This window comes from Mandrillus leucophaeus, unplaced genomic scaffold (assembly GCF_000951045.1).
Source record: "Mandrillus leucophaeus isolate KB7577 unplaced genomic scaffold, Mleu.le_1.0 Scaffold269, whole genome shotgun sequence".
In the NCBI taxonomy this organism is placed as follows: Eukaryota; Metazoa; Chordata; class Mammalia; order Primates; family Cercopithecidae; genus Mandrillus; species Mandrillus leucophaeus.
The window spans coordinates 3,261,651-3,275,032 of NW_012102798.1; the positions used below are offsets into that span (position 1 = coordinate 3,261,651).

The window sequence follows — 13,382 nt, forward strand, 5'->3', positions numbered from 1 at the left end:
GGGGAGGGATAGATGTAAGGATCAGGTGGTTAAACTCAAACATTGGGGTGCACTTCACAAGCCTGAAAGAAATCTGAATAACATAAAGAATAAATACTTGAGTTAAATCTTCTTACATGGGTTGGCCATCCAGTAGCCAAAATGGAACATGGACGCACAAATATTTACAATGACACACACACGAGATCAGCAAGAACGAAGTCATTACCCAACATGGTGACTGATCTGAGGGATTGTGTCATCTGAAAATCCTCATGGGATTATGACAACGCACTGGATCCTTGCTAACAATATTAACGTTCTTTTCTTTTTTAAATAAATAATCTCTACTGTGCTTCTCACCCTTCCCTGACTTTCCCACTGCCCTATTCCTATCTCAGGATATTTTGGAATCAACATTGAAGGATGTGCCCTCGTTATCTCAGGGCACACTACCAACATTAAAGATTTGGATAGACTCACCTGTGTCAAGATGAGCTAAAAACAATCCAGGGAAAGAGAATAAACTGTTAACAATCTGGAGTTCAAGTTGCTCGATTGTACCAAATGTGAATCCTTCAGCATCATTGTGGCACGAGAAACAGCTTCTTTCTAATACTTATTAGAAATATACATAGCTCTCCAATACAGGGAAGGGGCTTTAGAAGCTGTTCTCATTTGAAAATTTACATAAATACACATTTATAAAAGTAATCCCTCCTGGGATATATTATTATCAAATCTTGGTACAAAGTGGTAGGAAAGAAGTACCTGGCTCCTCGTTGTTAATATGCTGAACTGAAAGCGTAAGAGAGAAGCCATTTCTCTGCCTACAGTGATCTGAAGGGTCACTGCTCCAAGGTCTCCAAAATAACAACAAAAAAGGCCTTCTCAACATGTAAGGGATGCTAACTGATGAATAGCGCTTCCTAACCAGGTTTTGGGCTCTCTCCACTGGCAGGACACAGTCACCAATGTACCAATGTACTGATTTTTATTTGCATCCCAGGATTTCATTGAATTTCCCAGCACTATGAGTGAAAATTTTTTTAAGTCCTTATTTTTAAATGAAATCAAAATTAAGGCCTCTCTCTCTCATTAGAGCAGTGTGGCATTAAAATTACAAGCCCAGATTCCTTTTTGCAAAGTATAACATAGTATGCTTCAAATTAATATTACCACTTCATTTTCTTTTCACAATTATTGTTTTATCCCACTGTGGTCTTTTTCAAGGGGAGGAGGTCAAGTCTCTCCCAAATTTTACAGTCAAAGAAAACAATAGGGAAAACAGGAAATACACCAGTGGGGTCATCTCCTAAACATAAACACGTACACTATATAGTTTGCTGAAACTCGAAAGAAAGTGCTTTCATTTTAAGATGTGGATACATGGATGGTTAGATGGATGGATGTACCTTGGCAAAGAAGGAGAGAGGTCTATGTAACTGATCTCTTTCCCCTTCTTGCTGAATGTACATAGGTTCTGTTTAGATTCTTTGTATACTACAAATTAAGAAGCCTTCTATAACACAAATTGTTAGTTTTTCAAAGGCTTAGAGAAACAACTTTCTGTAATTTACAAAATTGTCAGTACGCTCAAAAGAGAGGCATATCCTTTTCTATACAGACACCCTCCAGATACTTTTATACTCTCAGAAGATTCAGAAAGTGCCAACTGTTGAATTTTTAATAAATAGATATATAGTGAAATAATAGTCAAATTTTGTTATTTTCCCCAAGCCATATAAGGAATTCTGTTGGACTAACATTTCTTGGGATATTATTGTAAGTTAAAATTATTTTCTACTGGAGAGAATTTCAAGACTTTTATGAATATGCTTTTGATATTCAAAAGCCCAAAGGACTAAGTATGAACACACCATATTCCGAAACAGAAATAGGTGATACATAGGGAAAATGGGAACAAGTACTTAGAGCCAAATATTGATTGGGATGTAGCCTTCACTGACCTCCCACTTCCTGCAGAGTTGACTGTTTATTATATCACCTTTCTCCAGATCTTTAAAAAACTTTTTTAAACATTATAAATTGTCAAAATAAATAATTTGTATCATAAGTAAATGATGGTTAATGAATCTATTTCCTCCTGGTATGCCTATTTTACAGTGCATATGTTTCATAAGCACAAGAGAGGATTAATTTAGGTATCATTATCTTTGTTTACTTAATATCAGACAAGGATGTCAGTATTCTACATTTATCTGGTTTTGGCTCTCAGAGAAAGTCCCATCTTTGTTTAAATGTGGTTTCTCCTATGAGGATTTCCTAGGTTCAGAACCAGAACTCACCTAGCAGGGTGTCACAGTTTCAGTGTATCCTCTTTCAGGTATTAAGGAGATTAACAACCTGGTTTACTCAACTATCTTTTAAGCATCATTGTGAAAATGTGACAGGATTTCACCGTTTGAGCTTTATTTAGATATACACTTTTTAAAAAGCCCTTCCTGAACACACATATTCCTCTCCACTTTTGGAAAATGTCTTAAAAGAAACCTTTTCCAATACAAATGCAGAAAAATAGGTACACAAACCAAGCCACCACTACAGAAGAAGAATAAAAAATTGCAACTCTATTAGGGCATGGACTTCCACATGTTCACACAGTACTTGCTCTGGTATTTTTTTGTTTGTTTATTTTTGTTTTGTTTTTGTTTTTGTTTTTTTTGCCTTGCTTTTTTTGCTTTCTTTTTTTTAGAAAAACATTTTGACATCTTTTTTTTTTTTTTCTGGACATCTAATGACAATGCAAGTGAAAAACATCACATTGGGTAAGGAGTTTTGAAGGAGGTTTGAATGCAAGAGGGACTACTCTCTAACTTAAAAACAAACACAACACTATGAAGAGGGAGTGTGCATCTTTGAGAAACCTTTTTCTTCAAAGTGAGTGCACAAAATGAGGGGATTCACTACTGGCTCTTTCGCTTCACGGTGGAAGTGACCACTTTATGGTCACTTCAACATTGCTGCCCTGTTTGGGCTGCGATTCAGGCTTACAAATAAATTACATAATCTGAGGGAGTAGGAAAAAGGCTTATAAGAAGTTTCTATTCATTTGAAAGGTAAAGAACCCCCACCCCATTTGACTGTCTTTTCTTCCATCTTTCCTGCAGCAGAGTTTTATTTCAGTCTTACTCATGAGGGAGATGGTGAGGTGTAAGGCTTGCAGTCTTAGCGGCTGCTGTTTTTAATCGCTTCCTTTGCAGCGATAATCAGAGGAGTCAGGCTGGAGAGAGGCTTGGCTAATTTTAAAAATGGATGCTGTAAAAGGAAGGAAAAAGAGGAATTATTGGAATTCTTTCCTCCAACAAGTACACTACTTTACATTTTCAAGCAGCCCTTTTTAATTAAGATATATTTTGAATACCCAATTAAATATCATTTAATTAAAAACGGTGCCAGCTTTTGTCCTTCAGATGTTTTTGTACTTCAATGTCATGAAATCCTCTGGAAGCTGACTGGCAGAGTGAGAAACTCTGAGGGATCTTATAAAATCTCACTGTGTTTGCAACAGTCTGACTCTCTGATTTTCCTAAACTGAAAAATTTATCTAGAGAAGCTGTCATGCTTGGAAAAAGTGTATTTAGTTAACTACTAAAGAACTTTATACAGAAACCAGTGGCTTACTAACTGCTAAACTCAACAGCCGTGCCTCTACCATTTCTCTTTTGGCCCCTCTGCAGTACTTAATAAAAGTGAATAGCCCTTTCTTCTTTGAATTTTATTTTTTAATTTTTTGCCTTAGAAGCATGTGACATTCTACCATATTTGGTCTCTTCCATGCGCATGTGCACTGAATATTCCAGCTCCATTTTCTTCCCTGGTTTCACTTCCTCCTCCTACCTCCTACTCATGAGAACTTGGCTGCCATCGTCTTCTTTTTTTTAATTTAATTTCTTACAGATCTCATTCTCTTTCATGGTTTCAACCCACCATCAGCTTTATGGAGATGACTCCTAAATCCATAGTGTGTGACCTGATCTCTTTCCTGAACTCTGGTCCTAGTTTTCCTGCTGGATATTTCCTATGGGATGTTCTTCCGTCACCTTAAATTCAACATTTAAAAAGTTATGTTACAGTCTCACAAGCAGGGCAATCTTGTGTAATGTAAGCTACAAGGGCTTTGGAGTTAGAGCACTTAGGTTAAATCCTCATCTCTGTTTATTAAAATGGTTAAATGAGGTAAGTGGCAGTCCCTTGTAAGTTACATAGGGTCAAGAAATGTTAGCTATTATACTGTCTTCCATCACTTGCCTTCTTGCTGAATGCTGCCATTGACTTGATAGCCTGAAGTCACTTTTGTTTTCCTCTTATGTTCTAAATGCAATAAGCTACCGGGTACTCTCTTCTCAACGTCTCTTACATTTATCTCTTGCTTATTATTATTATTGTTTTTGAGATGGAGTCTCGCTCTGTTGCCCAGGCTGGAGTGCAGTGGCATGTCTCAGCTCACTGCAACCTCCGCCTCCCAGGTTCAAGTGATTCTCCTGCCTCAGCCTCCTGAGTAGCTAGGATCACAGACGCATGCCACCACATCTGGCTAATTTTTGTATTTTTAGTAGAAACAGTGTTTCACCATGTTGATCAGGCTGGTCTCGAACTCCTGACCTCAGGTGATCCACCTGCCTCGGCCTTCCAAAGTGTTAGGATTATAGGCATGAGCAATCACGTCTGGCCATCTCTTGCTTTTTCTAATTCAGTCCTAATCATCTTAATCCCAAACCATAACTCCTCCTTGGTCTCCCTGTCTCCATTTTTTTCTTGTTGCTAATTCTTACCACATACTACCAGATTAATCATCCTAAACAAAGTTGTCATCATGCTGTCCCTCAGACATCTTCAGTGTTTCCCCACTGCCTACAGCCCCAACTCTTAAGCCTGGTGTTCAAGGCCCACCACAGGATTATCTCCTGCAGCTTCTGTACTTGAACTCTTTATTTCAGCCACACTTTCTAGGTTCTGTTCCTATAGACCTTGCCCGTATGTCTTTGGTTAAACCCTAATACTTCCTTCCATTTGAAATCCCTTCCCTTATTTTCTTCAACTTATCTAAAACTGATCACTTCTTCAAGGCCCAGCAGACCTCTTTCCTGTTTGCAGACATTTTCTGATCACCCCTAGCTTACGGAAGTATTTCTCTAATCAACCATGTCATTTACTATTTGAACAGTTCTTTGGGTTGAATGAGTCTCTAAACAGCTTTGCATTATATTTTCATGTACCCAAGACGGTTGTGAACGTCTTAAATGGAGGAATCATGCCTTTTAATAGGTTTGTATACTGCACTTATGCTTTACAAATGGAAGTTACTCAATAAATATCAATTGATGGACAGAGAATTGTCTTAGGTCATACAGAAAGACACACAAATATTCAAGACCTGTGTCTTTTCTCCAGCCTTCCAGTGGGGTGAATGTCATGCATCTCTCGCCTTTCTAATCTTGGAAATGGCAATAATAGGCTAGAGTCAGAGAATGGAGTTGCATGGACTCAAAGAGAAATACGGGCTGTTGCTTACATGTATAAAATGAAAAGACGCAATAAACTATTCAATTTAGACTCAAAATACAGTTTTGCATCAGTTATCTGGCTGGTTCATATAAAAGAATTGTTGGGGAATGAATTAACTAGATAATTGATTTAATGATCTATTTAGCTGGACAGTCACATTTATCTGGATAGCCAGTTGAAGATAACTTACATCTTCAATTATCTTTACAAGAAAACATAAGAGGAATGTGTATCAGAATGTGTATGTGGAGTGGTGGGAGGGCTAAAAAGATATAAAAGTGATATACTCAAAAGTTGACTTTCATCTGTAATTTGAGGCTGGATTAATTAGAGGGTTAACAAAGTGCCATTCCAGATTTGACATTTTAGGGCCTTATGATAACCTGTGAAATGCTTGCAGGTAGCAGAAAAGAAAAGATATAGTCTCTTCAGTTTCTCCAAAAAGGTCTATTCCAGGTATGATCTGAGTTAGGGTGGGATATTTTTTTGTCTGGGCGTGGCATTGTCTCTGGAGGGAGTTCAGAAACAACAGGAACAGGTTTTTCTTTCAGGGGGTAGGCTAGAACAGACAATCTGTGGTTAACGCGCTGTATAACCAAGTGTTGCACCTTCTGTTTAATTGGCTTATGTGTTCAAAATCACAAAGAAAAATAGCAGTCATTGTTCTTAGATGTTAAATGTCTTCATACATGTCCCTGAGAAACAATCCCCAGCAGTGAAGCTATGTGTATCATCCTGGGCACGTACTGCTTTATCAAATAAAGACATATTTTTATCTAAATTGGTTTGTGTGTGATGTATGGTAGAAAGTCAGACAATTCAGGGCTCATATCCCAGCTCTGCCATTCAAGAGCTGTGAGCCTCAACTTTTACATCTATAAAATGGGATAATAATGCCTACCCTATAGAGTTGTTATAAAAATGAAATAATTTATTGAAAGAATTTGGTACATAGTAAGTATTATTTCTCATCATATATATTAATCCCTGAGAGCCATGAAAAGGACAAATGGTTACAGAGGCACTCACCACTGGATGGTACTCACCCAGGCAAGCAGGTGCCTGCCAATTGGCATCACAAGCAAAGGGGCTTTGACCAGTAAAGCATTAGAGTAGCAAATGCCATGGAAATAATTGCATAGTTATGTAGAGAATTACCTCCGGCCAAGAACACCTGCATACAACATCCAGGGGCACAAGTAAAGTTTAGAACAAAACACCAACACCAGAGGGTCACATTGCTTTTTTTTCCTTGCAAAATAAGACTCCAGGAAGAACAAAAGAGATTTACGGATTACACTGCCAACTTCTCAGAAGAAAGGCAACATGTCAATCAATCATGTATTAGATGCATGCCTATAGTTATGTGCCTGTGGTCTAAAATAAAATGGTAATAGCCTAACTCTAGACATCTCTTGACAGAGCTCTCTGTCACACATTGAGATGGAAAAGCTGAGTATAATGCCTCTCTTTGTAATTGTCCTATTTTATTTTCACCTGCAAAAGCTCCTTGGCAGATCCTCGCCTATCGACATCCATCTCAAGACAGCGATTTAAAAAGTCACGGAATACAGCCGACAGTCTCTCAGGATTCTGGAGCTCTGGGGTTCCATTAGTGGCTATCAGATACAATGCCTGTAGAAAAAAATAGAAAAATCCATTCGGCACATACATATTAAAATCATGGGTTGGCACAGAAGGCAAAAATCCAGTTCCTTCTGGTTTACATTCTGGGTCTTAATAATTCCACTTTAGAGAATGACACATATCTTTCAAAGCTTCTATAACATTTAGAAATGATTAATATTGGCAGTAACTGACGTGACAGTAAAGTGTCCTACCTCCAAAAACTTAAAAATAAGGTTATATTGTTGTCCTCCGAGAGTTAAGCCAGAAAAAAATCCACATATAATGAATATGTGATTAAGTACCTAGAAAATTAAACCAAAGGATTGCCTGTAAATCTATTTATCTAAAGACTTGGAGAATACACATACATCCATTCATTTTGACCTGAGTATAACTTTGGGGAAGTGCAATAGAAAGGTAATTGTGATTTACTAAGTGCTTATCTTGCTTGAAGAATGTTTGTGAATAGATGTAGAATGAAGAGAGTACATTATAGAATTAGGGAAGTACAAGGAACCAGAAGATGCCAGTGCCTGGATGAGAGAGGCAAGCTGTGGGGCCCAAGAACTCAAATACTTTTACCCTGTGGCAGCTGTATCCCTATTGATTTTAATTAGATTTCCCATGAAGGTACACCTACAATGAGAGGAAATATGAGAAAAATTGACAATAGTAGTCTTGGCACCTGACAATTATCATGGTAAAATAATAAGTTGCTAATAATTGTATATTTCTCTGAGAGCTTTGTAGTATAAGGCCACCACTAAGAGACGTCAAGTCATAATGTCCTGAGAGAATCAAGGTCTCTAGTCTTCCAATCAGAGAGCTGAACTCAGGACTATGATTAATTCACAAAGGTAAACCCATCTTTTTTTTTTTTTTTTTTTTTTTTGAGACGGAGTCTTGCTCTGTTGCCCAGGCTGGAGTGCAGTGGCATGATCTCGCTTCACTGCAACCTCCACCTCCTGGGTTCAAGTGATTCTCCCACCTCAGCCTCTGCAGTAGCTGGGATTACAGGCATGCGTCACCATGTTAGTAGAGATGGGGTTTCAGCATGTTGGCAAGGCTGGTCTTGAACTCCTGAACTTAAATAATCCACCCACCTTGGTCTCCCAAAGTGCTGGGATTACAGGTGCGAGCCACTGCGCCCAGCTGAAGGTTCTTGATACAAGAAAGCTGGTCATTACTGATGCCTCCTCTCAGCAAACAATTCAAGAGCATTTAGTATGTACCAGATAGTTTATTAGACACTGGAGAGCTAAGGATGAATAAGACAGTGATCTTGCTTTGAAGAATCACGCAATTTAGTGAGGGAGAGAGACATATATAGAGCGTGACTGTACAGCGGACCAAGAGCTAATTGAGGAAACTAGAAAGCACTAAGTAAATACAAGGATGAAGTAGTTCACACCAGAGCTCAGAGAAACCTTCACGGAAGAGGCTGACATTTTAAAAGGGTATTGAAGAATAAGTAGGAGTTTGCCTGCAGGTACTGCCAGGGTTTTACCAGCCCATTCAACAAACCCCCTAACTCTTATGAAAACATGTTCCCTCCTGAACTTGCCTGAGTTTTGCAGCAAATTATCATCCCCTTTCTCCTTTCTCTACTCTAGCTTCTGTTATTATTATTATAGGTATTTCTATAAAAGTCCTTTTGCAGGCCAGTTTTCATCAGCTCTTGAAGACATCTCTTCTTTTTAGTAACTCCTACAGATGTACTTTAGAAAGGGTCAGGAACAACCGTTTAATCTAGTGACTGCCAACTTTACAGCATGCATCAGAATCATCCAGAGGGTTTGTTAAAACACACGTTTCTGAGCCACCCCAAGAGTTTCAGTAAATATGGGCAGGGGCCCAAGAATTTGCGTTCGTATTAGTGTCCTGTTCATGTTGAAGCTGCTGGTTCCAGGACAACACTTTAAGAACAACTGGTTTAATCCACCCAAGTAATTAAGCAATGGGCTAAACTAGAGGGTCCCAGACTTGTCTGCACATTAGAATCACTTGGGGAGAGTTAGAAAATCCCCACGCTCAGTTCTCACTCCCAGAAAAATTAAGTAAAACCCTCTGGGAACAGAACCTAGGCGCCAATATTTTTAAGCTCTCCAGGTGATTCCAACTTACAGCCAACAATGAGAATCCCTGGCTGAGAACCTGGAGCCCACTTCACACATAATAACTTAGAATCTCCGCATCATATGTACACCAAACGTAAGAGCCACAGAATTCCATAGGAGATTGTCTTGCATAGCAATGTGTGAGAACTACAATGCCATGTGCTTCTCTGCAGTGCATGGAAACTTTTGGCTTTTCGTCCTAGTACTAAAAAACCCATATGTGAATACATCCCTCACCCCTACGAAATGTACATCTTCCTTTCCCCCAACTCTCATCCCTTTGTAATTTTCAATACCTCCACTGATGAACAGGAAATGCAGGTGGCAGCTATTAGGACTCCCATGCCAAAATACAAGTCAGTGACAAATCCAGTTTTGACTAAAAGGAGATGGGATGCTTTTAGAAAATCACTGATTGGGCTAAAATCGAATAGTGCACAATCATAGCAGATATAGTCAATTAAGTTCAAACTGTTTTTGTTCTTGGATGATTAGTGCTTGAAGCACCTGTCCTCTCAAACATATTTATTCCTTTATTAAAAGAAAATCAGTTGCTACAAATTGCATTCCCTGCCTCCTCCTAAAACTCTTTTATTTCAGCTGGCTACAACTTCCCCAAAGTCACTGTTCTTGCTTTTTTGCTTGCTCTGTAGCCAAGCCCAGACCTAAGCAAGCACATCTCTTTCTTCCTTTCCCAGATTCGTTTTCACTCTCTGTAGATCTGTATTCATGCTATACTGTCTCATTTTCTCACTTTACTTTCACCATTCTTAGCTTAATACATTCTATTCCACATAATTTTCTTCCTTAAAAGTACATACACATCTTCTCTACCCGAGTCCTTCTCATCTCTCTTCAATCTATGCATAATTACCTAAGGAAATACTTGGCCCTTTTTCCATTCCATTTATGAATCCAAAAAAATGACCTTAATCATAGTTGTTATGCCTGAGTAGTGCTAGTGAAATAGTACATCAAGGGAGAAGAAAGCCCTGTAATTTGAAGGAAAATCTGAAGTAATGAAGAGCCAGTGCTACGAACCTCTACAGTACTTCAGAGAACCGTTATGTCCTCCTCAGAACTTCGACAAAAAGGTCTGGCTGTAGTTTTTGTTAGGGGGTGGGTCTGATAGGGGGTGGGTTTGTTAGGGGGTGGGTAGGAGGTTTTGATTGGTGGTCTAACAGCAGACTCCTGCCCCGGTTGATTAAGTGTTGATCTTCTGCTTATACTCCCTCTTCCCTAAACAAGGTATCAAATGCAAGGCTGCCGTTTGCTCAACAATATATCATAAATATTTTTTGATGTTTTAAAAATTCTTCATAAATATCATTTTAAGAGCTGCATAATAGTTCATCATGTCGATGCACCATAATTACTATTGGTGAACTGATTTAAAAATGCATGCAGTAAGAAAAAGGCTGAAATACACCAATTTGTGAACACTGGTCCTCTCTGGATGGTAGGATTGTTGGTGACTTAATTTTTGAAATACATTTTTTAATTTTCTAAATTTTCTACAATGAACACAGTTGCTTTTATTATTTTAAAAACTCCAAAACATTATTTAGAAATACAGTTAAAAAGCTGCAGTGTCCAATTTACAAAAAAATCCCCATCTATTTCTCTTTGTCTTCCTAGGATTAAACCTGCTTTTCATCAAGCCCTACCCTTTGAGGGAAACAAAAACCCAGACTATTTCTTTTGCAACTATTGTTTTCATTTTAATTGCAACAGTATTATTTCAAACTAATTTCTATTGCAAAAATCCACACTTTCAGTTATATATGGGCTAAACTGGCTTTTGTGGACTGGCCTGGGAACCTAATCACTATGTATAATGCCACTTCTATGGGAAAATGCACTCTGAGGTCCAAATAATTAACTTAAAAATGTGCCTTTGGAACATATCCTGTGAGTAAGCTGAGGACTCTCTTAGTAAAAAAAAGAAAATTGCTATCCACTACCCTGCTAATGAGAGACAAATACAGTTGTAGCCAATACAACAATGACAACAAAAAGGGTTTTACTAGCAAAGTCAAGTATTAGATGAAGAAAGATGAAGGACAATTGTTCTAGGCATGAGTGATAACATGTTGGTTTTATCTGAGCTAATGAAAACTCAAAGAAAATAAAGTGGCTATTAGAAATTAGACTAGAGATTTCCCATATACTAGTTGGTTGCTTCTAATGTTAAGTAAGAAACCATATAATCATCTTTCCCCCCTTCTTCTTCACCCAGCAATCTTCCCCTCTCCCCACCCTTACTATAAATAGTCCACCAGGTTTTGTTAATGCAACCTTTAGAAATGTCTTTCATACCCATCCACTTCTCTCTATCCCTATTGTCTTTGCTTAAAGTCAGGCTTCTTTCAGATGGTTCCAAGGTTATGATAACCTCCTAACCATTTTTCCATTATTCAAGCCTTTTTATTCTTCCATCCATCCGCCTTAACAATCTTATCTCATCACAGTTCTCCTCATGTAATTCACTTCCTGCTTTAAAATATTTTGTCACTCCCCATGGTCCACAGATGTGGTTTTCAAACTGTGCTCCCCAAAATTCCTAAGAGCAGTTAAGAGGGAAAAGAAGAGGGAGAGAGAGAGGAAGAGAGATTCTAGGACCCTCCCCAACATACATTTTCTTTTTCCTTTTCCTTTTCCTTTTTTTTTTTTTTTTTTTTTGACAGAGTCTTGCTCTGTTGCCAGGCTGGAGTGTAATGGTACGATCATGGCTCACTGCAATCTCCACCTCCTGGGTTCAAGCGATTCTCCTGCCTCAGCCTCCCGAGTAGCTGGGATTACAGGTGCCCACCACCACACCCAGCTAATTTTTGTATTTTTAGCAGAGATGGGGTTTCACCTTGTTCGCCAGGATGGTCTTGACCTCCTGACTTTGTGATCCACCTGCCTTGGCATCCCAAAGTGCCGGTCGTAAGCCACTGCTTCCAGCTTACAAACCTTTTTCAATCAGAAAATTTGTGTGTTTTTCTCCATTTATTTGTGCTTCCAAGCAAGGATTCACTGGAATCAGAGGATCATTATTGTTGTTTAAAAACCACTGATTCACAGGACATAATAAAGATTCCTTAGGTAGTCCTGTATGATTTGCCCCCTGCCCACCTTTCCAGTTCCAGTTTCCATCTGTACTCTTCTCACCCTAGGGCGCTTCTCCCAACTCCTCTCCTGCCCCGCCACACACAAACACACTGGCTGAAGCTCACATACTACTCACACCAATTTGTTCATCATTCCCTGAATAGGAAATGCCTTTCATTGCTGCCTAAAATGCTATCCTCATTTCCCTTAAGTACCTGATAAACTTGCTTTTCAAGCACTGGTTAAAATGCTATCTCTTCTTTAAAGTCTTCTCCATCTCTCCCAGGTAGGTAAACATGGTGACCAAACACTCTGGTTTTCTGGGGACTATCCTGGGTTTTGGTATTTGAGGTTTTGTGTCCCTCAATCTCAAGCAAACAAGGATAGTTCCATGGTCACCCGGCAGATGGAGTTAGCCATTTCCTTCTTTGAACTCTAATACTGCATGTTTATATGTCTATTTTTACATTGTATTATGTATGAGCACTTGTTATTTGTTTACAGGTCTGTCTTCCTTCTAGATTGTGAGCCCATGGAAGGTAGGAGCTGTGTTATAACCAACCGTGGATTTTGTGACAACTTGCTCAAAATACGTGCTCAATAAATGTTTTTGTTACTGAACGAAATAGCCAAAGTGTATAAATTTAACTGAGCTGAGACTATGACAGACTTATATACATAAATATTAAGGCTCAGAACCTAAAAGTGACCTATTAAAGTCTAAGAAGATATGCAGAAAATGAAAAATGGCACCTTTTCTGAGCTGAACAGGCCTGGCATATAATAACTTCTGATGACCCCACTGTTCAGTGTGGGAGAAGGAAGAGAGCTGTATGAATAGCATATGTAAGGAGATGTCCTCATCAAAGGGAGGGAAAACTGGAAAAAGATGACTAAAACATGGCCAATGCAGAAAGACTCATAGAGAAAGGGAAGAAAACAAGTGTTCTCTGGAACTTGAAACATAGTTCAGAAACTTATTTTCTCTGACTGTTCTTGAACAGAAAAGGTACTCTTGATTAATCTGTTAGA

At 38.6% G+C, this 13,382-nt stretch overlaps 1 protein-coding gene across 6 annotated transcripts in view; it reads right to left on the bottom strand.

Annotated features, from left to right (window-relative positions):
- Window positions 1-2,646: 2,646 nt before the first annotated feature.
- Window positions 2,647-13,382, bottom strand: part of PAK3 (p21 protein (Cdc42/Rac)-activated kinase 3) — a 301,905-nt gene continuing 291,169 nt past the window's right edge. For 5 of the 6 annotated variants that reach the window (XM_011984504.1, XM_011984502.1, XM_011984503.1 and 2 more), the window contains 2 exons: window positions 7,006-7,143; window positions 2,647-3,258 (listed from right to left, as the gene is read on the bottom strand). In XM_011984504.1, the coding sequence (XP_011839894.1) occupies window positions 3,169-3,258; window positions 7,006-7,143 (228 nt within the window). In that variant the 3' untranslated portion in view covers window positions 2,647-3,168. Of the gene's footprint in view, window positions 3,259-3,930; window positions 4,044-7,005; window positions 7,144-13,382 lie in introns of all 6 variants that reach the window. The other variant, XR_001006530.1, reaches the window with a different exon arrangement.